This window comes from Nothobranchius furzeri, chromosome 18 (assembly GCF_043380555.1).
Source record: "Nothobranchius furzeri strain GRZ-AD chromosome 18, NfurGRZ-RIMD1, whole genome shotgun sequence".
In the NCBI taxonomy this organism is placed as follows: domain Eukaryota; kingdom Metazoa; phylum Chordata; class Actinopteri; order Cyprinodontiformes; family Nothobranchiidae; genus Nothobranchius; species Nothobranchius furzeri.
This window is the reverse complement of record NC_091758.1, coordinates 10,854,679-10,878,985: the sequence shown is the minus strand read 5'-3', so window position 1 is coordinate 10,878,985 and position 24,307 is coordinate 10,854,679. Positions and strand designations below refer to the sequence as shown.

Genomic DNA, 24,307 nt, shown 5'->3' with positions numbered 1-24,307 from the left:
CGGTGAGTAAAGAAAAAAGAAGAGAAAAAGCTAACGATGCAACTTAAAAAAAAAAAGGAAACTAAAATAGCTTATCAAATTAATTCCATTCTTATAGATTTGTGTGGAGACGACAGAGTGAACCAATCCTCTGTAGGAGGGAACCGTTGGAGCGCGTTGGTGAGTGAATGAGATTAAATTCAGTAAATTATTAAATTCAAAAAGCTAATTACAGCAACCGAGGTGACAGCAGTGGGCTGCTAGACGTTAGATCCCAGGAGTTAACATCTCAAACTACCAGTTAACGGTGGTAGGGCATATAGGAGTTAACGGCTCAAACCGCCAGTTAACGGCGGTAGGGCATATGGGATTCCCAGGAGTTAACGGCTCAAACCGCCAGTTAATGGTGGTACGGCCTAGATGTACAAGGTCCTCAGGGGCGTTATAGCTAACGCCATAGAATTAGCAATGCGTCCCTTAACCAAACATTTAATAATAAAAAAAAATAGATAAATAAAAATAAATAAAAGCTAACTGATTAGGGAGGAATTATTTTACAAAGGTGGACCAAAGGACCAGAATTTATATTTTGTTGAATTTTGTTATAGAACATTTTATTTATTTATTTATTTATTTATTTATTTATTTATTGTGTTACAGATATACAAGGTGTCACAATGCTGTATAGAAACACAACTAAATGTATCCTTGTTGTCATGAATGTATTTCTTGTTGAATAGTGTAGAGTAATAGAATCTAACTGAGCCTATTGAGCTGAACAATTGTTGTCATATGTAATTATATTTCCAGAGCTACTGAGAATTATTTTAATAGACAATCAAATTGATGTTATGTTAGTTGAACTGTGAACCCAAACATGATTGGCTATGCCAATAGAGTGAAGCATTTGTTTAAGTCTGTAAGACTTTATGCTGTGATGTGACGAGAAGGGTCGATGCCAACTCGCTAACAGTCCTGTTGTTTACAGGCTGGGTTTTTTTTTTCCCTTGGGTTTGATCCCGACTCCTATGATCACTCACTTGGAACGAGAACTGGATTTCTTCCTGACGAGGGAGATGGCGAGCCTTAACCACTGAACGAACCAGGACATCTCAAGTAACTGAAGAGCAGACTGCTCTCTTCTGTGAACAATCTCAACGGTGCGGTAGGAAAAAATCGCACCACCGGACTCTGACTTTCACCCCAAGCGTGGGGATTTGACTTGACGCCGGCTGACTTGTGACTCATATGATCAAATCTCATACCGAGCATTTTACTATTGTCGATTGTTTTCATCTGTTTTTGTGTGTTATCTTTATGTGTTATACTTCCCATTATTATTAAAATTTAGTATATAAACCGTTTCATGCTATACCCGTGACTCCAGTCATTCTTAAACAACCTCCAATTCTCCCCGAACCTAATTATTGGCCCATTTGTTTATTTTTTCTTTTAATTATCTTATTGTATCCTGTAATCCGGTTACATAAAACTTGGCGAGCCAGCCAGGAGAATTGTAGAGTTGTTACCTTAGCTAACCATTGACTGACATCATAAGAGTGCCTGGAGGTCACAGTGGTTTGCCATTTTGGCATTATTGGTACTTTTGAGTGTTTTAAAATGGAAGTTGTGAAAACAGAAAAGGTCAAAGTTTCAAATGCTGTTTTAATCAGTGGGTTAACTGATACAGACCTTGATAACGAAGTCTTTGGGTTTATGGAAGGATTCGGACCAGTTAACAGGCGCATTAAGTTACCAAACTGTGATCAGATTATTGTGGAGTTTCAACATGAAGCCACTGTTAAGGAATTAAAGAAACAATGTTTACCCTATGACAAACCTTGTACTAGGAACCCAGATGTTTTCTTCCATATTCAAGACCTAGCCAGAGCGTACAGTCTAGAAACTAGCACATCTGCCACTGATGCCTATCTGTCAGAGCTCAGGGACATAGCTGCGCGTAGCAATCAATCATTTAAAGACCTTCTAATGGAGGAACTGGCAAAAATTGGGGAATCTTTAGGAAGGGATACCCATGCATCTGAACCAGTCACTGAACCAGAGCCAATGCTCCATAGTGACCAAGTTACATATTCCCTGCCTTTAACACCAGAAGTTAACTATATGAACAACTCAAAGGACAATTGTCCACCTACAGAGACTGGAAAACAAAACCCTTGCATTCCACCAAATCTTTTAAACACACCTGAGGTTCAGCGAGTTATTGTGGAACACATTGTTAAAAGCAGTGAGGTTATCCCTCCGCCTACTTCACAATACAGACTAAAACCGTTCTCAGGGCGAGTTCCACACCCTTCTTTTGAAACTGACTATGATACTTGGCGTAGTAGTGTAGTGTTATGCATAAATGATCCTTCACTCACCAAGTCCCAAATTGTACGAAGAATCGTGGAGAGTCTGTCAGCCCCAGCAGCGAGCATCGTTAAAGCTCTTAGTCCAAAATCCGACCCGGAAACGTACCTTGAACATCTCGATTCAGCTTACGCAGCTGTCGAAGACGGCGACGAGCTCTTTGCTCGCTTCTTAAACACAAACCAGGACAGTGGTGAAAAACCTTCCGATTACTTTCAGAGGTTATACACCTTGTTAAACCTAGTTATTCAGAGGAATGGAATTTCCTCCAGTGACGCCGACCAGCAGCTGCTCAAGCAGTTTTGCAGAGGCTGTTGGGACAGCTCGCTGATTTCAAACCTGCAACTCGAACAAAAGAAAGACAACCCGCCTCATTTTACAGCACTTCTCCTCAAACTGCGCACTGAAGAAGACAAACAGGCTACTAAAGCAGCACGCATGAAACAACACTTAGGGGCACAACGAACTAGAGTGTATTCAAATGTGCAAACAACATGCTCTCAGAGTAAAAACACTTGTGAACTGGAAATAGATGATAACTGTGATGACTTACGCAAACAAATCGCTGAGCTCAGGAGCCAAATTGCACAGCTTAAGGTTAACAACACAGATAAAAAGGCAAAGAAAACTCAAAAAGAGTCAAAACCCCGTGTGGGGACTAAAATTCCAGATGAGCCCAAACAGATTCAGCAGATAACAGCAGTGGTGCCCAGACCAAAGCCTGGATACTGTTTTAAGTGCGGAGAAGATGGGCACATAGCTTCTAGCTGTAGCAACGAGCCAAATCCAGCACTAGTTGCAACTAAAAGACTTGCTCTTAGACAGAAGCAGCGCGAGTGGGAGATGTCAAAGCCAATTGCTCAGTCTCCTCCTTTAAACCGGTAGAAGCTCCTATCGTGGGACAGATAGGTGCTAAAGTAGAACCAAGTCCCTCTAAGGAAAGGACAGAGAGACTTTTTTGCAAGCCAGTTCATGCTCATTCAGTGCCAAAACTTCCCAAAAGATTAGTGGGTGGGCGATGCACAGCTACAGTCTCAGTTAACAGTGTTGAATGTAATTGTTTACTGGATTCAGGGTCCCAGGTAACCACCATTGCCAATTCTTTTTACCAAGAACACTTACCTGACCTCTCAATTAAACCCATCAGTAATCTGTTAGAAGTCGAGGGCGCAAACGGTCAAGCAGTTCCTTATTTAGGATACATAGAGATAAGTGTCACATTTCCAAAAGAGCTCGATCAGTCTGGACTTGAGTTACCTACCCTTGCGTTAGTGGTTCCGGATATAAGCTCAAACTCTGATACACCACTACTCATTGGCACAAACACACTCGATCCTTTGTATGAGCAATTGTCTGCCAATAACTTACCTGATTCCAAGGCACTCTCTTATGGGTACCAACACGTGCTAAAAGCCTTAGCAGTCAGAAAAAAACAAAGCAAAGATGGACGAGTTGGTGTGGTGAAGCTTCGAGGGAGAACCCAAGAAGTTCTCCCTGCAAATAAAAAACTGTTACTAGAAGGGTTTATGCAACCCAGCCAAAACAAGCATGAGCCTTATGCACTCATTGAACAACCCACCAATGGTTCTCTACCAGGGGGTATAATTGTAGACTGTTGCCTCATTTCCTTACCTTCACATGGTCCATACAAAGTACCTGTTGTACTAAGAAACGAAACTAACCATGACATCACATTACCCACTAACTGTGTGATCGCTGAGTTAGTTAAAGCCGATCGTGTTATGCCATATCCAGAACCTGACAAAAGTGATCAGAAAGTACTTGCAGCGTGTAGTTCGCAGCAACAGACTTCACCTTCAAACCCTCCTCTCAGTTTTGACTTCGGTACTTCGCCCTTGTCCGAAGAATGGAAAGGGAGGATCACCAACAAACTTAACACTTACTCCGATGTGTTTTCGCACCACGATCTTGATTTTGGTCATACACAACAGATAAGACATCACATCAACTTAAAAGACGAGACCCCATTCAAACAGAAATCTCGGCCGATCCATCCACATGATTATGAAGCCGTGAGAAAACATTTGGAAGCCCTCTTGGAAACCGGTATAATAAGAGAGTCGGAGTCTCCATTTGCCTCACCAATAGTGGTAGTTCGGAAAAAGAATGGTGAGGTACGTCTATGTATAGACTATAGAAAGCTTAATCTGCAAACCATTCGCGACGCATATGCCCTGCCTAACTTGGAGGAGTCCTTTTCTGCTCTCGCTGGATCACAGTGGTTTTCTGTGATGGACCTCAAGTCAGGTTACTATCAAATAGAGATGTGTGAAAAGGATAAACCTAAAACTGCTTTTGTTTGCCCGTTTGGGTTTTATGAATTTAACCGTATGCCACAAGGAATAACAAATGCTCCAAGCACTTTCCAACGGGTTATGGAAAAGTGTATGAAGGACATTAATCTGAAGGAAGTGTTAGTTTTCCTAGACGACTTGATCGTCTTTTCCAACTCCTTGGAAGAACACGAAACCAGACTTTCTCACGTTCTTGAACGGCTTAGAGAATACGGACTCAAGCTATCACCAGATAAGTGTCGTTTTTTCCAGACATCTGTGCGTTATCTTGGACATATAGTATCTCGAGATGGCATAAAAACCGATCCAGATAAGGTGGAAGCACTCAAAACATGGCCGAAGCCTCAGACTTTGAAGGAACTCCAATCTTTCTTAGGATTTACCGGTTATTACCGACGCTTCGTTAAAGATTACTCAAATATTGTCAAGCCACTAACATCTCTCACGGCTGGTTATCCACCCAAACGGAAAAACTTTAAAACACCACCATGTAGATCAAAGTACTTGAACCCCAAAGAACCCTTTGGGAATCGTTGGAGCCAAGACTGTGAGAAGTCCTTTCAAACTATTATTGAAAAACTTACCACTTCGCCAGTTCTTGGCTACGCTGACGCAAAACTCCCATATCTAGTACACACAGATGCTAGTACGACCGGACTCGGTGCAGCGCTATACCAAGTGCAAAACGGTGTCACACAGGTAATCGCTTATGCAAGTCGCGGTTTAAGCTCTAGTGAAACTAGGTACCCTGCGCACAAGTTGGAGTTTCTAGCCTTAAAGTGGGCCATAACAGATAAGTTTCATGACTATTTGTATGGGAACACATTCACTGTCATTACTGATAATAATCCGTTAACTTACCTCTTAACAACGGCAAAACTCGATGCAACGAGCTATCGTTGGCTAGCTGCGTTGTCCACCTATAATTTTGACATCAGATACCGTGCAGGTACACAGAACGTTGACGCGGATGGCCTGTCTAGGAGGCTGCATGATAAACCTGAAGACAACTCAAAATTCACTGAGGAATGCCAACGACTAGATGAGTTCCGATCTCATCTTTTATCCTCTGTCAAAGAAGTCGAGCTTCAACTTCAAGCCGAAGCAGTGAAGGCAACATGCCAAAAGCACATGGTCTTGGATGAGACTGATTCTCCTTGTGGTTTAGTTCAGTCACTTGCCATGTCTGCAGCGGCCATTCCAGACCTATTCCAGTTGGAAGACAATAGTGACAGTTTCTTTGCTGTGCCCAAGTATAACCATGCTGACCTTGTCTCCTTGCAGAGGAAAGATCCAACCATTGGCCGAGTCATTCAGCTGCTTATGACTGACAATAAACCGCCAACTGATACTATTGCAGAACCCCCGGTGGTTCTTAACCTTTTGAGAGAGTGGAAACGGTTTGAGTTTCAAAATGATTTACTGTACCGGAGACGCCAATTAGGACCAGAGACATCATTGCAGTTAGTCTTGCCTGATTCATTACGTTCAACAGTCATGCAAAGCCTACATGATGATATGGGGCATCTTGGGGTTGAACGTACGACAGATCTCATTCGGTCCCGTTTTTACTGGCCAAGAATGGCTAGTGATATCGAAATCAAAGTTAAAACTTGCGAAAGATGTATCCGTCGGAAGGCCCTCCCTGACAAATCTGCTCCAATGGTGAGTATTACCACCACCAGACCTATGGAGTTAGTTTGCATGGATTTTCTCTCCATAGAACCAGACAGTAAGAACACTAAAGATGTCTTAGTGATTACAGACCATTTTACAAAGTATGCAGTGTCCATCCCAACCAAAGATCAGAAAGCCACCACCGTCGCGAAGAACCTGTGGGAACATTTTTTAGTCCACTACGGGTTTCCTGAGCGTCTTCATAGTGATCAGGGACGGGATTTCGAATCACGTACAATCAAGGAACTTTGTTCTTTACTTGGTATCCGTAAAGTCAGAACGAGCCCTTATCACCCTCGTGGCAACCCCGTTGAACGGTACAATCGTACATTACTCAGCATGTTGGGAACTTTACAAGCCACTGAGAAACATCACTGGCGCGATTTTGTAAAACCACTTACTCACTCGTACAATTGTACAAAAAATGACGTGACGGGATACTCTCCCTACGAGCTAATGTTCGGTAGGCAGCCTCGGTTGCCTATAGATATTGCCTTTGGGTTACCGCATTTGAACAAGCCCTCTATAACTCATTCTCAGTATGTTAAAGAACTGAAGAGTCATCTGGAACAGAGTTATGACATTGTCATAAAAAACTCTCAAAAAACAGCGAGGAAGAACAAAGAACGGTTCGACAGAAACATTCGTGAGTCCACACTAGGTGTGGGAGATCGTGTTTTAGTCCGAAATCTTCGCTTAAGAGAAAAGCATAAATTAGCAGACAAATGGGAGCAAACAGTGTATATAGTTCTCAAACAGATGGAAAACTTGCCAGTATACACTGTAAAACCAGAGAACGGAGAAGGACCCAACAGAACACTCCACAGAGATCTTTTACTGCCTTGTGGTTTTCTCTCTTCATTAGAAAATGAAACAGAACGCGTTACGAAACCTAGCAGACCTCATACAAGACAGAGTTCAGCCTTAGAACCTGACACAGATGAGCCACTTGACGAAGAGGTAGATGAGTTTTATTACTCTGATCTTCCACAAGTGCTAAACCGACCATCCTATCAAATAGCGGTCACCTTGCCAAATAGGGAACTCATAGCAGATTCAGGACCGGTAAATAATATTCAACAACAAAACACACTATCCTTACACACAGGGGATCGCAAGGAACCAACCTTAGCTGGTAATGAAAATGCTGAATTGTCCTTACTTGACAAAGGCATCAACACCGAAACATTCTTACCTGACAGAATGAGTGAAACTGCGACATTCTTACCTGAAAGAGTGAAAGAAGCAGCAACATACTTACCTGAAAAAACGAAAAAAAACGAAGTATACTTACCTGACGTAGAAACGGGGGATGAAACTAACACAAACCTACCTCAATTGGATGGTGTCCTAAAGTCGCAGCAACGTGATGTAAGTTTTGAACCCATCATACACGATCAGACACATACATCTGAAAAGACCAAAGTCTTAGAGAATAGCTCATCAGCTCTGTCGGAAACAGAGAGCTCACTTCGTCCTGTCTCAGTTGAGAATCAAACCGAAACGGATGAGCATGATACTGTGCAACCAGAGATGTATGTCAGGAGATCTGAACGAAGTAGTCAGCCTCCTCAAAGACTAACTTACTCTCAATTGGGTAATCCACTAGTGACCGTAGTTAGGTCCCTTTTCCAAGGACTTAATAAAGCTTTTATTGACTCTCTTACTCAAGAAGTTGTGTACCCCGTAGAAACAATGCACAGGGACGTGCATGATATTTAATGGGGGAGGATGTAACCCAGAAGCTAGAACCTTAATGAGGTATTAACTAATTGGCTTACTAATATGATCCATCCTCAATTTAGATAAAATATAAAATATAAATTAAGGAAATTAACAATACTAATTAATAGATATCTAATTAACTAATAGATAATTTCATAATGAATTATTGGAAGGGTGAATAACTAAAATAACGAGTTTAATATTAAACATCGGTTAAAACAAGAATCTTGAACATCCCTAACAGAAACAGAAGAGGAAAGCTGTATACTATTGGTCCAGGTGGGAATCTGAAATTTCATTGGCTGAGAGAAATAAGTCCCGCCTCCGCGAAATAAAACCGTGCGACGCAGCTGAGCGAGAGGAGAGACAAACGGCTGTGCAGCACGCAGATACAGAAAGCAAAGACTGAGCGGTTAGAGAGAGAGAGAGAGAGAAAAAAAACAACGGTCGAGGCCGTGAAGAACCCTGATTTGGGTGCCGCATAGATAGAGGGAGAGGCGGACTTGACTCCTTCTAATAAGAGCTAGGAACTTGGAACCAACGCGGTGAGTAAAGAAAAAAGAAGAGAAAAAGCTAACGATGCAACTTAAAAAAAAAAAGGAAACTAAAATAGCTTATCAAATTAATTCCATTCTTATAGATTTGTGTGGAGACGACAGAGTGAACCAATCCTCTGTAGGAGGGAACCGTTGGAGCGCGTTGGTGAGTGAATGAGATTAAATTCAGTAAATTATTAAATTCAAAAAGCTAATTACAGCAACCGAGGTGACAGCAGTGGGCTGCTAGACGTTAGATCCCAGGAGTTAACATCTCAAACTACCAGTTAACGGTGGTAGGGCATATAGGAGTTAACGGCTCAAACCGCCAGTTAACGGCGGTAGGGCATATGGGATTCCCAGGAGTTAACGGCTCAAACCGCCAGTTAATGGTGGTACGGCCTAGATGTACAAGGTCCTCAGGGGCGTTATAGCTAACGCCATAGAATTAGCAATGCGTCCCTTAACCAAACATTTAATAATAAAAAAAAATAGATAAATAAAAATAAATAAAAGCTAACTGATTAGGGAGGAATTATTTTACAAAGGTGGACCAAAGGACCAGAATTTATATTTTGTTGAATTTTGTTACAGAACATTTTATTTATTTATTTATTTATTTATTTATTTATTTATTTATTTATTGTGTTACAGATATACAAGGTGTCACAATGCTGTATAGAAACACAACTAAATGTATCCTTGTTGTCATGAATGTATTTCTTGTTGAATAGTGTAGAGTAATAGAATCTAACTGAGCCTATTGAGCTGAACAATTGTTGTCATATGTAATTATATTTCCAGAGCTACTGAGAATTATTTTAATAGACAATCAAATTGATGTTATGTTAGTTGAACTGTGAACCCAAACATGATTGGCTATGCCAATAGAGTGAAGCATTTGTTTAAGTCTGTAAGACTTTATGCTGTGATGTGACGAGAAGGGTCGATGCCAACTCGCTAACAGTCCTGTTGTTTACAGGCTGGGTTTTTTTTTTCCCTTGGGTTTGATCCCGACTCCTATGATCACTCACTTGGAACGAGAACTGGATTTCTTCCTGACGAGGGAGATGGCGAGCCTTAACCACTGAACGAACCAGGACATCTCAAGTAACTGAAGAGCAGACTGCTCTCTTCTGTGAACAATCTCAACGGTGCGGTAGGAAAAAATCGCACCACCGGACTCTGACTTTCACCCCAAGCGTGGGGATTTGACTTGACGCCGGCTGACTTGTGACTCATATGATCAAATCTCATACCGAGCATTTTACTATTGTCGATTGTTTTCATCTGTTTTTGTGTGTTATCTTTATGTGTTATACTTCCCATTATTATTAAAATTTAGTATATAAACCGTTTCATGCTATACCCGTGACTCCAGTCATTCTTAAACAACCTCCAATTCTCCCCGAACCTAATTATTGGCCCATTTGTTTATTTTTTCTTTTAATTATCTTATTGTATCCTGTAATCCGGTTACATGCACTTTAGAAAATGGGTTGAAATATAACATGTTGGTGGAGCTGGGTTCCGACTATCGGCTTGTGGAGCTCTCGGGAGACCGATGTTTTCCACCCGGTTCTCCCCTCCCCGCAGCTCGGCGCATCTCTGTCTGATCGCGGCTCATGTCTGCTGTGCGAATGCCGGCTTCCAGCAGCTTTCGGGAGACCTCTGTGTTCCACCCGGTTTTACCCAGCGGTCAGCCCGGCGTATCTCTGACTCAGAAGCTCTGGTGATGTGCACAGTTAACTCCGGTTGTAGCTAGGTTTCTACCTCCGTTAGCTTAGCTCCCACCTCCGCGTTAGCTTTGGGTTAGCTTCAGGTTAGCTTGTAGCTAGTTCGATCGGGTGTCGTCAGTTGATCCCAGCCTTACAGCCCCACCCTCAGCTCCACCTCTCTTCCCTTTTGTGGAATTGTCTGGGCTTGACGGAACCGGCGTTCCAGCAGACGCTGTGAGGGCCAGACGAATGTTGAAATGGTTTTATTTTCGACCTACACTGTTTTTGTTTTGTTTTTTTGGTAGTTTTAGTTGTGCTTGCAGAACGTAAACGATTATTATTTGGGACATTAATTTTGCTGCTAAACTTCAAAGTCCCCCAATCGGGAGGTGTCAGAGCCCAAAAGGCTGGGGGCTGGCTGGAAAGGTCTGGATGGGCCGAATGTGGCCCACGGGCCACCAGTTGAGGTTCACTTTCCTATAAGATGTGCTAAAAGACCAAGAAAACCTGGAAATATCAGATGAGATTGTACAAAATGGTATTTTCATGATGATGATTTATGGTGATCAAAGAAAGTTCCATCATATCTCAATATAAAGTTTTCTTTTCTACAATTTATCCAACAGATTCAAATTATGCTCTTCACTAAACATCAGAGCAACCACCTTTCAGAAAAGGTTGCTGAGGAACTGAAACCGAAAGGTTTTGTCTGAAAAAAAATCCAAGCATCATTGTCATTCTGCACTGATGCTCCACAATTATCTCAATAAAACCTACAACGGATCACGTAAAACGGGTTTCAAATTGAAAAGTGTTTACTTTGTTCTGCTGCTCCCTGTCACCTTTGCAGGTTTTGAGTGAGCGAGGCTGTCCACACGTGTTTCAGTGGGTGAAATTTAAGCAGAATCTGGTGTGAAATCATATAAAATCAACACAGACGTTGAAGCAGACGTTCAAGGATTCTGGACAAATAACCTATTTTGAAGGTGATTTGAATAAACGTGTTACAACATATTTTTCTAGGCGCACCGGGGAAACGGTCGATACTGGCGATACTCACCAGGCGATGGCGGCGGCTGAGACAGGAAAGCGTCTGACTCGCTGCCTGCTGCTTCTGCTTCAGCTGTGACCTTGAACTCTTTACTCTTGGGAGATCGAGGAGCCTTTTCTGAAGGTCTTCTAAAGCTCCTCCTAAGAGACTGTAGCACACCAAGAGTCTCCTTCACAGCAACATTTGCCATCTTCTCGTTGCTTTGGAGGGACACGTTGTCCTCATCTGGGTTGTCATTGGACTTGTCCATCATCTCATGAGAGGAGAAAAAAAAGGTTAGAATCTAAAAGAAAAGAGGAAAGTCAGCCTGACTCAAGTCAGCACATGAAACAGTGCTGAGGGTAAGTTTGTGGTGACTGTCTGAGACGGGGGAAGGAGTTTTGTTTACAGATAACACCAGATCCAGTCTGTCCACTTGTGATAGGACAGACTTCCAATGTGACATAACTGAAATTAAAAGCTGCAGTTTCTTCGTTTCTCAACTCTTTCCCACTTGTACAAGCCTTTTTTCTTTTTACTACTTAAACATGGAGAGACTCTGTGGTGAGCTTAGAGACGGAACAACTGCAGTTTGCATATAAACATAACATGGAGGTGGAGGATGCCATGTTCTGCCTGCGGTACCGGGTGCTTACTCACCTCGAGATGCAAAAACACACTGAGTGAGTCATGTGGTGTTTCTCAATGTCAAGGCGCCTGGACTTGGGAGGCGATGTCTTACGAGGCCAGGCACCTTGCTTGCAAGGACACTGTCCTTCCTTGGTCAACGAAAATGGTTAAATGGAGCAGACTTGCATCACGTGACCGCGGCTTCTATGACGGTCGCGTAACGTCAAGTGACGTGAGAGATAACGTTATATTTTATACGTATTAGTTTCAATATAAATATATAACAAGTCTTTTACTTTTAAATTGTGTATATTTTTATTAAATTAAATATATAAGTGAGTTACTACCCGATAGCCACCGAAGCTGCAACTACTAAGCAACTAACCAACCATAGATAACTTCTTTTTATCTTAAAAAAAAATTTAATTAGTTGACTTACTTTGAAACTTGAAAATTGTCCCCGAAGTAGTTGCCGGCTTCTGATCCGCCATCCTTATGAAAATACTGCGGTGTATTCTGGGTAATTTTTGTCCAAGGCTAGGCAACTAGACACCTCCCGTGTATCCTCGCTCAGCTAGCTAAACGGCTAACAAACGGAGAACACACGCCTTGGTAGAACATGAACATTGGAGCACGTCTTGGCAGCTCCTGATGACGTATCTCCTAGGCAACTGGGGTGGGGCCGAGACCTCAAGGCGAGGTTCCTTGGCATTGAGAAACACCCATGATCTTCGACGTCTCAAGTGGTTTTACCAACCATCTCTACTTCAGCAGAAGATGAGAAGATGAGAGGTTCAGGAGTGGACAAACATGTGACTGCATGAAACATCAACTACCTCACCAACTGTATGTCTGATGTGGTTGTGTGCAGTACTGGAGCTCCACAGGGTCCGGTGCTCTCACCATTTCTCTGCAACTTCTACACCTCACCAACAACACAGATGCTCTGTAAAAGAAGGGCCAAAGCCGCCTCCACTTCCTGAGGAGGCTGAGGTCATTTGGAGTTAATTCCCATCTGCTAAAATCCTTTTATCACTCTGTTGTTGGCTCTGTTATCCACTCTGTTGTGGTCTGTTGGGGTGCAGGCAGCTCTGACCGAGACAGGAAGAGACTGAAATAATTAGTTAAAGTGGGAGTCAAGGCATGGGTGGAAACTTATTGCAATCAAACTTCCAGTTAGTAAAATACCTGGGAAAAAGGCGTTGCCTGGAGCAGTGTTTCCCAACCCTGGTCCTCAGGTCCATCGTCTTAAACGTTTTCCATGTCTGCTTCAGCACACCTGATTTACACTGGCCCCTCAGGAGGACATCAAGTGGTGCAGATACCGGTTAATCACGCATTCATTTCAGTCAGGTGTGTGGCAGCAGGGAAACACTGATGTTTGAAGGGGCAACGTGGGAAACATACAGGACAGTGGTCCCTGGGGACCAGCGTTGGGAAACACTGGCTTGGAGGACCAAGAGAGCAGCACAGGGGAAATGATTGGTAGAACCCCCCTCAACCCCCCACGTGCGCTCTCTGAGTTGCTCAGTCAGAAAAAAAATGTGGTTAACAGGTGTGCAGGTGAGCACACACATGCAGCAGACTCACCGCTCAGGAGAAGAGCAGACACCGAAACTGACTGCAGGAAGGAGGACTTCCTGTTCACCTCCTTCATTAGAATAAAGGGGGGAGGATGTTTTTCTTAAGGAGGCGAGCGGTTCCGAGCGCCAACGTGTCATACGTGTCAGGTGAGTGGTTGAGCCAGCCAGGTGGAGGTGCGGCGAGACTCAGCAGGAGTCTAGAGCGGTGCAATGTCACCCTGCAGGGCTACAGTGATCAGCTGTGGCTGATTTTAAATCATTGTGGAGCAGAGCTTAACCTGAAGATGGGGTTATAATTACGGTTTGGGGCTGAAATATTAAATTTAAAGTAAGTTGCACTAAACTGCCAAAATAGTGATTACACGTGTGTACAGCACTATTAGACACTCATCTACACAGGTTATCAGCACAATACGTTCATCTAGGTGTTACTCGCTCTTTAAGACAGCTAGCTCGGTTCTGAGCTGTCCATTAGACTCTGTTGAGGAGATGTGTGAAAGGAGGATGTGCGTGAAGCTGACCTCCATCTTGAACAAACCCCTCCCACCCACTGTGACAGCTCTTTTAACAGCAGCTTGAAACATCAAGTAAAACAGAATGCTCTCGTAGGTCATTCATTCCTACTGCAGCAAGCATGTATAACTCCAAAGTTTAACTGCTGCTGGCACTAACCCCTTTTCACGCCAACGTCAGTACATGTGCAATACTCTGATGCACCAAAAAATATATAAATAAAGCTCAGATCTGCTTGTTTGAGGAACTAGCAGAGGGCCACATCAGGGAAGAGCTTCATGGGGCAGCAGTAGCTCAGGAGGTAGACCCAGTTGCCTCGTGAAGATTGTGGGACTGATTCCAGCTTCCACCAGGGGCATTCTGCTGTTGTGTCCGTGGGCAAGACACTTCCCCCAACTTGTCTGCATTGGTGGCGGTCAGAGGGGCTGATGATGCAAAATGGTAGCCTTGCCTCTGTCAGACCGCCCCAGGGCAGCTGTGGTTACATAGCTGGGTGAATGTGTGAATAATGGAACGTGCTTTGAGTGCTTAGAAAAGCTCTATATCGATCCAGTCCATCGTTATTATTTACATGTCGGAATTAGGAGACTTATTTCCAGATATTTGGACATCTCACTTCGGATTGGAAAACTGCAACATGGCCTCTAGCACTGACATAACCTGCTCTGTGACATAACACCATCCCCGAGGAGTTCTGCTGTGTGGTGGAGTTGCTAATGCTAACAGGTAGCTTCTACCAGCTAAAACAACAACCTTTCCCATTGTGAGACAAGATGGGTGAGCCCATGAATGTTGGTGACAGTGTGACATAGATCTGTCAGGATTTTCTAATCCTAGAGTTTCACCGTCTGTTTTCTATCAGAAGCTACTGCAGGAGGTAGGTGTAGGAGACTATTTTCATGTGCAGTCTGCATGTAGAACTCAGGAATGACCGGTTATAATCAGAAATAATTATTTTAAAATGGTTCCTCAGCGTTCCGCACCATTAATTGGCAGAGCGGCAATATTATAATAATATGAACAAATAATAACATTAATAATTATTATCATTATTATTATAAATAGCTACAAATAATGCACAAATTACATTTTTCCAAGGATTAACAGACATTTTATTAATCCCTTGGGGTAAAATAACGATTTCTCCCAACAGCAAGGGTTAAAATTTGAGTTAAAGTTATGCAGCTGTTGGTTTGCATCATAGACTTTTAGACGAGTGTTTGGGGGATTTCTTATCCAAATAAAGACAAGAGTACTTTCCTGTTGTTTCAAAAACAAATATATATAATTTCATTAAAAACAAGCAGAAATTAAAAAGATTGCATTCTGAAAGTTTTCCTTCAGTAAAACAAATACAGGTGAGGACTTAAGGAGGTTACCTGGCTTTAATACTGAAGCGGCCCACTGTGGACAGCTGATAAAACACACAGAGACTCGCTTTCTCCAAGAACTTTTTATCATGTCTAAACGCTAAAATCTGACATCTGTATGTGAGCAAATGAAACTGGAGTGGACTCACCTGTTGAGGCTATCGCAGGTAGACCAGCTCGTTCGGGTCGTTTAAAGGAAGAGAGTAGACCGGTAGAACACGTCTGCCTAAAAATAAACTTTCGCTTTCCGATCTAACTAAGTAAGAACCCGGTGTGACATGTTGGCATTGTCACATGCAGGAGAAAAAAAGGTCATTGAGCGAATAAAAGGTACGGGGACGTGACAGCGGAGGAACTTCCTGTTTCTGTGGTAAACGATTAAACCACAGCAACAACGATATAAATGCGGGAAGGAGGTCTGCCACCTGAGAGCGATGACATTCAAGTTGTTTATCTGTGGAACATGGCAGACTGCAGTCAAGCCAGCCGACAGGCTTTCTCATAAAGATCATACTTCGCGCGTACTGGTAGGTGCATCGTGGCAACATGGCTTTGCAGGAGGCGGCACGTCCGTAGGGGGCGCTGGAGCGCCGCCCCACCAGTCTCACAGGAAGAACAAAAGAAGATAAATAACTAAATATTTTTAAAACACCTTCAAATTTTAACTAAATGATTTGTTCATTACACAGACTATAAATAATGTGTATAGTTTGCATTTCATTGTAGTTTTAAAATGTTCTCTTACTCTTAAACCACGACAGAAAGGTCGACTTCTGTTGAGGCCAGGCCCCCAGGGTCTGCATCCTTCGAAGGACCCAGCCTACTTGCCTACTCGCCCGACGTGGGCATGGGTAATGTGTGTATGGTATGTACAGTCTATGGTCCTCCGTCTGCCGAGTGGACCGGATGTTAACGGCTGTGAATTTGGACAGGTCTAGCCTTCATGAATTCCCGCCTCTCCCTCGGCGAATGTTCCGTCGCCTAGCAACTGTGGAACCACAGAGGCAGATCACCAGGGGGGCTCTGCTCACACCACATATAAATATTGGACAATGGGTTTCCATAGGCTCCAAGAATAAGTTTTTGTGCTAAAATGGGAGGTGGCCACCACCGCCATTTTGACCGTGTCACAGGTTCCATCAAGCCCAGACAATTCCACAAAAGGGAAGAGAGGTGGAGCTGAGGGTGGGGCTGTAAGGCTGAGATCAACTGACATCACCCGGTCAAACTAGCTACAAGCTAACCTGAAGCTAACCCAAAGCTAACTCGGAGGTGGCAGCTAAGCTAACGGAGGTAGCAACCTAGCTACAACCGGAGTTAACTGTGCACAACACCAGAGCTTCTGAGTGCGAGATTCGCCGGGCTGACCACTGGGTAAAACCGGGTGGAACACAGAGGTCTCCGAGACCTCCACATGCCGGCAGCCGCACAGCAGACAAGCGCCGCTGCGATCTGAGATGCACAGAGCTGCCGCTGAGGAGAACCGGGTGGAAAGGTTTCCATCCCAGAGCTCCACAAGCCAGCAGCCCGCGCAGCAGACAGAAGCCACGATCAGACAGAGATGCGCCAAGCTGCGGGGAGGGGAGAAGAGCTCCACAAGCCGATAGTGGGAACCCAGCTCCACCAACATGTTATATTTCAACCCATTTTCTAAAGTGCAGCATTATGTTAAATGCACTGGGTTTTACCCTATTACATTTAAATTTCATGGTTAAACAGTACAAGTTCAAATCTAAGCTCAGCTCGGCAGTGACCTAAAATACATAAATATAATTTTACTTACCGAAAAAAATGAAGTAGAGACTCCTTGGACGCTCTATTAGTGATATTAATGCCACAGCAAGTCGTCGTCGTCGTCTTCCTCCGCTTATCCGGGTCCGGGTCGCGGGGGCAGCATCCCAACTAGGGAGCTCCAGACCGTCCTCTCCCCAGCCACCTCCACCAGCTCCTCTGGCAGGACCCCAAGGCGTTCCCGGACCAGACTGGCGCTGTAACCTCTCCAATGTGTCCTGGGTCGACCCAGGGGCCTCCTGCCGGCAGGACATGCCCAAAACACCTCCCCGGGGAGGCGTCCAGGAGGCATCCTGACCAGATGCCCAAACCACCTCAACTGACTCCTTTCAATCCAGAGGAGCAGCGGTTCTACTCCGAGTTCCTCCCGAATGTCCGAGCTCCTCACCCTATCTCCAATGGGCTCGACACACGGGAGGCGACAAACGACCGCGATCAGCGAAATTTGTCGCCATCGCTTTTATTACCTGACACACGGGAGGCGATCCGCGGCCAGCGGCAAAGCCGTCTACGCGTTCAGTTCCATGGCGAAATCGAAACTTCCGTTGTTTTGTTTGGCTGTGTCAGGTTGGAGGGAATTAAGATTATTTAAGCGGTTCAGAGTTAAAAAAAGCGGTAGATTTGATGTTTCACAAGGTGCTGCTAGAGTTATGTGAAATCTTACTTCTGATTTTACTATATAAAGCATAGTAATAATCAACTTCTTCATGTTTACTCGGAGGTGTACAGAGCATCCTGTCCGCTCATTGGTCAGTGAATGAAACCTCCGTTGATTGGTCCTCGTCTGAGCTACAGCGATGAAAAGTTGAAAATGTGTCAACTTTCTGGGATCGCGTCGCTGGGTCGCCTTTGCACGACACGTGCACGAGCGCAAAATTTCACACGCACATTTTTCGCGTTTCGCTTGGTAGGAGGGAGACCCGCGATTATCGCTTTGTCTCGCATGTCTCATTGAAAATGAATGGAGGAGAGGCGATGTCGCCTCCCGTGTGTCGAGCCCATTAGGCAGAGCCCGGCCACCCTACGGAGGAAACTCATTTCGGGCGCTTGTATCCGCGATCTCGTTCTTTCGGTCATTACCCAAAGCTCATGACCATAGGTGAGGATTGGGACGTAGATCGACCGGTAAATTGAGAGTCTGGCTTTCTGGCTCAGCTCCCTCTTCGCCACGACAGATCGGCTCAGCGTCCGCATCACTGCAGATGCTGAACCAATCCGCCTGTCGATCTCCTGATCCTTCCTACCCTCACTCGTGAACAAGACCCCGAGATACTTCAACTCCTCCACTTGAGGTAGGACCTTTCCCCCGACCCGGAGTTGGCAAGCCACCCTTTTCCGGTCGAGAACAGAACACCACTCAAGTCGCCACAGCAAGTCATTTTGTCCAACAATTGCACAAGTAATATCCAAAAAGAACGCACAAACGCTACAACTAATGGTCTAAGTTGAGAGACTGAAAATGGCGGAACAGTTTCCAAGCCAGACCGAGGCTCTGCTGAGGCCTTTCCACAGCGCTAGCTCTGTGGTCACGTGGGTCTGATGCTCATTAATTATACAGAATTTTAGGCTTTTAATACACTTAAAGAGAAGAGTGAGAAAAAAATTCACCCCCCTCAGAGTTGTCATGAGTGTAAACTAGATCTATCAAACCAAAAACATGTTTTGGTACCAGGCTGTAAACATGTTTATTTCTGCTGTGAAATTGGTATTTTTAACATGGGAGTCAATGAGGATTTGCTCGCTTCTGACACCAGCCCCTAGTGGATGAGGGTGGAACTGAAATTTATTTCACTTCCGCATTGGCCTCAATTTATGTCCCGCATTGTGGGGGCTTGGTGTGAAGCGATGCGTGTGACTGACATCAGAACAGAGGGTGGACTTCTGCTTGCATCTGTGAGTAAACGCTTCCACTGCCACTTGGTGAAGCTCCGTAGGGGCAGATCCCATGGAGGATATTTAATGGGCTGCTGCCACGACCAGAAGTTCTCCCCAGTGTCTTGTGCTCTGCAGGGTAAAGGTGCTTCTGAGGCCACTGCTGTAATTGCTGTGACTGCTGCAGGATGAGGGTGCCAGGAAGAGATGGCCAAAGGTGTCGATGGAGAGCTCCTTCTGCAATCTGTGCGGAACAGGTGTTGCCTTGAGATCTTCATAATAACTCCTAATAATTATGTGATGATCCAATCAGACGATGCCTGCGTACAGGGACTGAATGGCCCTTAGCAAAAGACCATCCACCCCATACTCCACCACTCCACAGGAACAGTCCCCGATGACCACGCAATGTTGCAGAGATGTGTGAACCAAGACATTCCTACAACATCCAAAGCCTTCAGATACCCAGGTCGGACCTCATCCACCCCAGGGGCTCCGCCGCTGCTTAGTTGTTTGACTACCTCAGCGACTTCTGCCCTGGAGATTGGACAGTCCGTCCCCAGGTCTCCCAGCTCTGGTTCCTCCTTGAAATGCGTGTCGGTGGGATTGAGGAGCTCCTCAAAGTATTCCTTCCACCACCTGACTATAGCCCCAGTTGACGTCAACAGCTCCCCATCCATACTGTAAACAGTGTGAGCAAGTTGCTGCAGTCCTCCCTTGATCGATCTTTCTCCACGGTCTCGCCAAACTCCTCCCATGCCAGAGATTTAGCCTCGGCAACTGCCACTGCTGCACCTTGCTTGGCTCTTTGGTACCTGTCTGCTGCCTCTGGAGACCCACAGACCAGTCACACCCTGTAGTCCTCCTTCTTCAGCTTGACAGATCCCCTAACCTCTGGTGTCCACCAGCGGGTACGGGGGTTACTGCCAAGACTGGCACCAACCACCTTGTGACCACAGCTAGCAGCATCCGCCTCAACAATTGCAGAGCAGAACAAGGCCCATTCAGAATCAATGAGTGCGTTTACATGCAGCCAGTAACCCTTTTAAAACCCAAATATTCACTATAACCCGGTTCCGCAGGTCCTTGTAAACACCGCCAAAAACCCGGATAAGCTCATAACCGGGTTTTTAAAAACCCGGTTACTACACCTGGGGTAACCCTTTTCTAACCCGAATGTTTGGTCGTGTAAACGCACATCGGGATATCCCCATCAAAGCGTGTGTTCTGCGCATGCTCTGTTCGCAAGGAATCTTGGTCTTTTGAGTAGCGAGACGTCTTGTATGCATCAGAACACCGGAAGTAAACAACAAGTTGGGAGCAAAATGGCGAGTCGCGGCACAGCACCACACTTTTGGAGTGACGAGGAAACTAAAGCACAAACAAACGCGGTCGCTATCTCTTCTGAACTGGGAAACACGTTGTTTTCACGGACACCGGAACAAGAAGAACCGGAAATGAGGCATATTGCGTCTGGACGTAGTCCATACGTCCTGACGCTACCCCAACGTTTGCATTTAAATCGGGTTATGCAAGTTAGGGGTAACTCTTTCTATTTACAGGTGCTGGCCAGTAAATTAGAATATCATCAAAAGGTTGAAAATATTTCAGTAATTCCATTCAAAACGTGAAACTTGTACATTATATTCATGCAATGCACACAGACCAATGTATTTCCGATGTTTATTACATTTAAATTTGATATTTATAGGTGACAACCAATGAAAACATCAAATCTGGTATCTCAGAAAATTAGAATATTCTAAAGGCCAATGAAAAAATGTTTGTTTCTCTAATGTTGGCCAACTGAAAAGAATGAACATGAAAAGAATGTGCATGTATAGCACTCAATACTTAGTCGGGGCTCCTTTTGCCTCAATAACTGCAGTAATGCGGCGTGGCATGGACTCGATCAGTCTGTGGCACTGCTCAGGTGTTATGAGAGCCCAGGCTGCTCTGATAGTCGTCTTCAGCTCCTCTGCATTGTTGGGTCTAGCGTATTGCATCCTCCGCTTCACAATACCCCATAGATTTTCTATGGGGTTAAGGTCAGGCGAGTTTGCTGGCCAATCAAGGACAGGGATACCATGGTCCTTGAACCAGGTGCTGGTGGTTTTGGCACTGTGTGCAGGTGCCAAGTCCTGTTGAAAGGTGAAGTCTGCATCCCCATAAAGTTGGTCAGCAGCAGGAAGCATGAAGTGCTCTAAAACTTCCTGGTAGACGGCTGCATTGACCCTGGACCTCAGGAAACAGAGTGGGCCAACACCGGCAGATGACATGGCACCCCACACCATCACTGACGGTGGAAACTTTACACTGGACCTCATGCAACGTGGATTCTGTGCTTCTCCGCTCTTCCTCCAGACTCTGGGTCCTTGATTTCCAAAGGAAATGCAGAACTTGCTTTCATCAGAAAACATAACTTTGGACCACTCAGCATCAGTCCAGTCCTTTTTGTCCTTGGCCCAGGCGAGACGCTTCTTGCGCTGTTTCTTGTTCAAGAGTGGCTTGACACACGGAATGCGACACCTGAATCCCATGTCTTTCATGAGTCTCCTCGTGGTGGTTCTTGAAGCGCTGACTCCAGCTGCAGTCCACTCTTTGTGGATCTCCCCCACATTTTTGAATGGGTTTGTCGTCACAATTCTCTGCAGGGTGCGGTTATCCCTAGAGCTTGTACACTTTTTTCTACCACATTTTTTCCGTCCCTTCGCCTGTCTGTTAATGTGCTTGGACACAGAGCTCTGCGAACAGCCAGCTTCTTTAGCAATCACCTTTTGTGTCTTGCCCTCCTTGTGCAAGGTGTCAATGATTGTCTTTTGGACAGCTGTTAAGTCAGAAGTCTTCCCCATGATTGTGGTGCCTTCAAAACAAGACTGAGGGACCTTTTAAAGGCCTTTGCAGGTGTTTTGAGTAAATCAGCTGATTAGAGTGGCAGCAGGTGTCTTCTATATTCAGCCTTTTCAGAATATTCTAATTTTTTGAGATACCAAATTTGGAGTTTTCATTAGTTGTCACTTATGAATATCAAATTTAAATGTAATGAACATTGGAAATACATTGGTCTGTGTGCATTGCATGAATATAATGTACATGTTTCACGTTTTGAATGGAATTACTGAAATATTTTCAACCTTTTGATGATATTCTAATTTACTGGCCAGCACCTGTATGCTTGTAAACGGGTTATTCTGATCAACTCAGAAACCCGAATACCGACCTTAACCCGATCATAACCCGGATATTGGCTGCATGTAAACGTAGTCAGTCCCCCACTGCTCTCAGGACGTGGTCAAAGCTCTGCCAGAGGTGGGAGTTGAAGACCCAGGCGACCCAGCGACGCGATCCCAGAAAGTTGAAACATTTTCAACTTTTCATCGCTGTCGCTCAGACGAGGACCAATCAGAGGTTTCATTCACTGACCAATGAGCGGACAGGATGCTCCGTACATCTCCGAGCAAACATGGAGGAGAAGTTGATTATTATTATGTTTCATATAGTAAAATCAGAAGTAAGATTTCACATAACTCTAGCAGCACCTTGTGAAACATCATATCTACCGCTTTATTAACTCTGAACCGCTTAAATAACCTTAATTCCCTCCAACCTGACACAGCCAAACAAAACAACGGAAGTTTCAATTTCGCCATGGAACTGAACGCGTAGACGGCTTTGCCGCTGGCCGCTGCCACGGATCGCCTCCCGTGTGTCAGGTAATAAAAGCGAATGCGACAAATTTCGCTGATCGCGGTCGTTTGTCGCCTCCCTTGTGTCGAGCCCCTTAATCTGCCAGGCGTTCCCAGCAGACCCTCACAATACGTTTGGGTCTATCAGGTCTGTGCAGCATCTTCCCCTGCCATCTGATCCAGCTCACCACCAGGTGGTGATCAGCTGACAGCTCCGCTCTTCTCTTTACTCAAGTGCCCAAAACATCCGGTCTCAGGTCAGATGGTACAACTACAAAGTCAATCATTGACCTGTAACCTTCCCTGGTACCAGGTATACAGACAGAGCATCTTAAAATCTGTCTCTTTAAAAAGGTTTTGTATTGAGTCATTGTTTTGCTTTTATTAGTTTCTGTTGTTGTTTCCTTGTCATGTGCAGCACTGTCAGTTTTGACCGGCGGCGGCACGTGGTTTGAAGGAGAGGCAAACAAATAAATCAGGTTGAGGTGGCTTTATTGCAACATGTTTGTCACCAACACCAACATTTTCTAACACCAACACTCACTGCCTTTTATAACTAAGTGACTGATTGGAAGAAACCAAGAAGAGGGGTAATCAAAGAAATAATAACTAAATATTTACAGAACCCGACCACCAAAATAATAAATGGTACCAAACATTATTTACATAAATACAAATCACACTAAATAAATCCAAGTTCAATCAAACAAAAGAAACTAGGTTTCACATAACTCCTCCAAGAATCACCCCTCCTTATTTAAGTGGTATGCTCCAGCAGCTTAAAAGCAGCACCTGGGACACAAACTTCCCTTTGCTGCCCCGCCCTGCTGAGGAGACAATACCAGAAAGGTGAGTGAAACTTTGGAGATCAACTTAAACACAAATTGACATTTAACAAACATTTCCTTTTTACACAGGAAGGGTGGCCAGTCCCTCTGCCTCCAAAGAATCTGTTTTAAATGTCCAACAAAAAATAAATAACTTCAATAACAAAACCTTTTGTCTGTAACTCAATCAGAAATAACAGAACATTAATCATATGAATGGAACTCCTGGTCTCCATTACATTTCCTCCCCCTTCACTACGGACAACAGATGTTCACTCATCATACATACGAGACAGAGAATCGGCCACAAGGTTAGACTTCCCTGACCGATACCGTATTGTAAAATTAAAAGGTTGCAATGTAAGATACCATCTTGTAACACGCATGTTGGAGTCTTTCATTTTATTTAACCATTGCAGTGCCCGATGATCCGTCTCAAGGGTAAAATGTCGCCCCAACAGATAGTACCTCAGTGATTCCACTGCCCATTTAAGTGCGAGACACTCCTTCTCGATCGTGGAATACCTGGTCTCCCTTTCCTGAAGCTTTCTGCTGAGAAACACAATGGGATGCCTCTCACCATCAGCGTCTTGGAGCAACACCGCACCAAGACCTACTCCAGAGGCGTCTGTTTGCAAAATAAAGGGTTCATTAAAGTCTGGACTGTAGAGAACAGAGTCAC

The 24,307-nt window shown here is 44.5% G+C and overlaps 1 protein-coding gene across 3 annotated transcripts in view; it reads right to left on the bottom strand.

The window, feature by feature from the left end:
* Positions 1-15,734, bottom strand: part of LOC107391616 (exocyst complex component 3-like protein 4) — a 73,270-nt gene extending 57,536 nt beyond the window's left edge. Inside the window, exons 1-2 of one of the 3 annotated variants that reach the window (XM_054742093.2) lie at positions 15,599-15,734; positions 11,384-11,627 (exon numbers count right to left, since the gene is read on the bottom strand). In XM_054742093.2, coding sequence (XP_054598068.2) covers positions 11,384-11,627 — 244 coding nt within the window. In that variant the 5' untranslated portion in view covers positions 15,599-15,734. Of the gene's footprint in view, positions 1-11,383; positions 11,628-12,824; positions 12,850-12,886; positions 13,005-15,598 lie in introns of those variants that run through there. The other 2 variants (XM_070546945.1, XM_070546946.1) reach the window with 2 other exon arrangements.
* Positions 15,735-24,307: the final 8,573 nt, after the last annotated feature.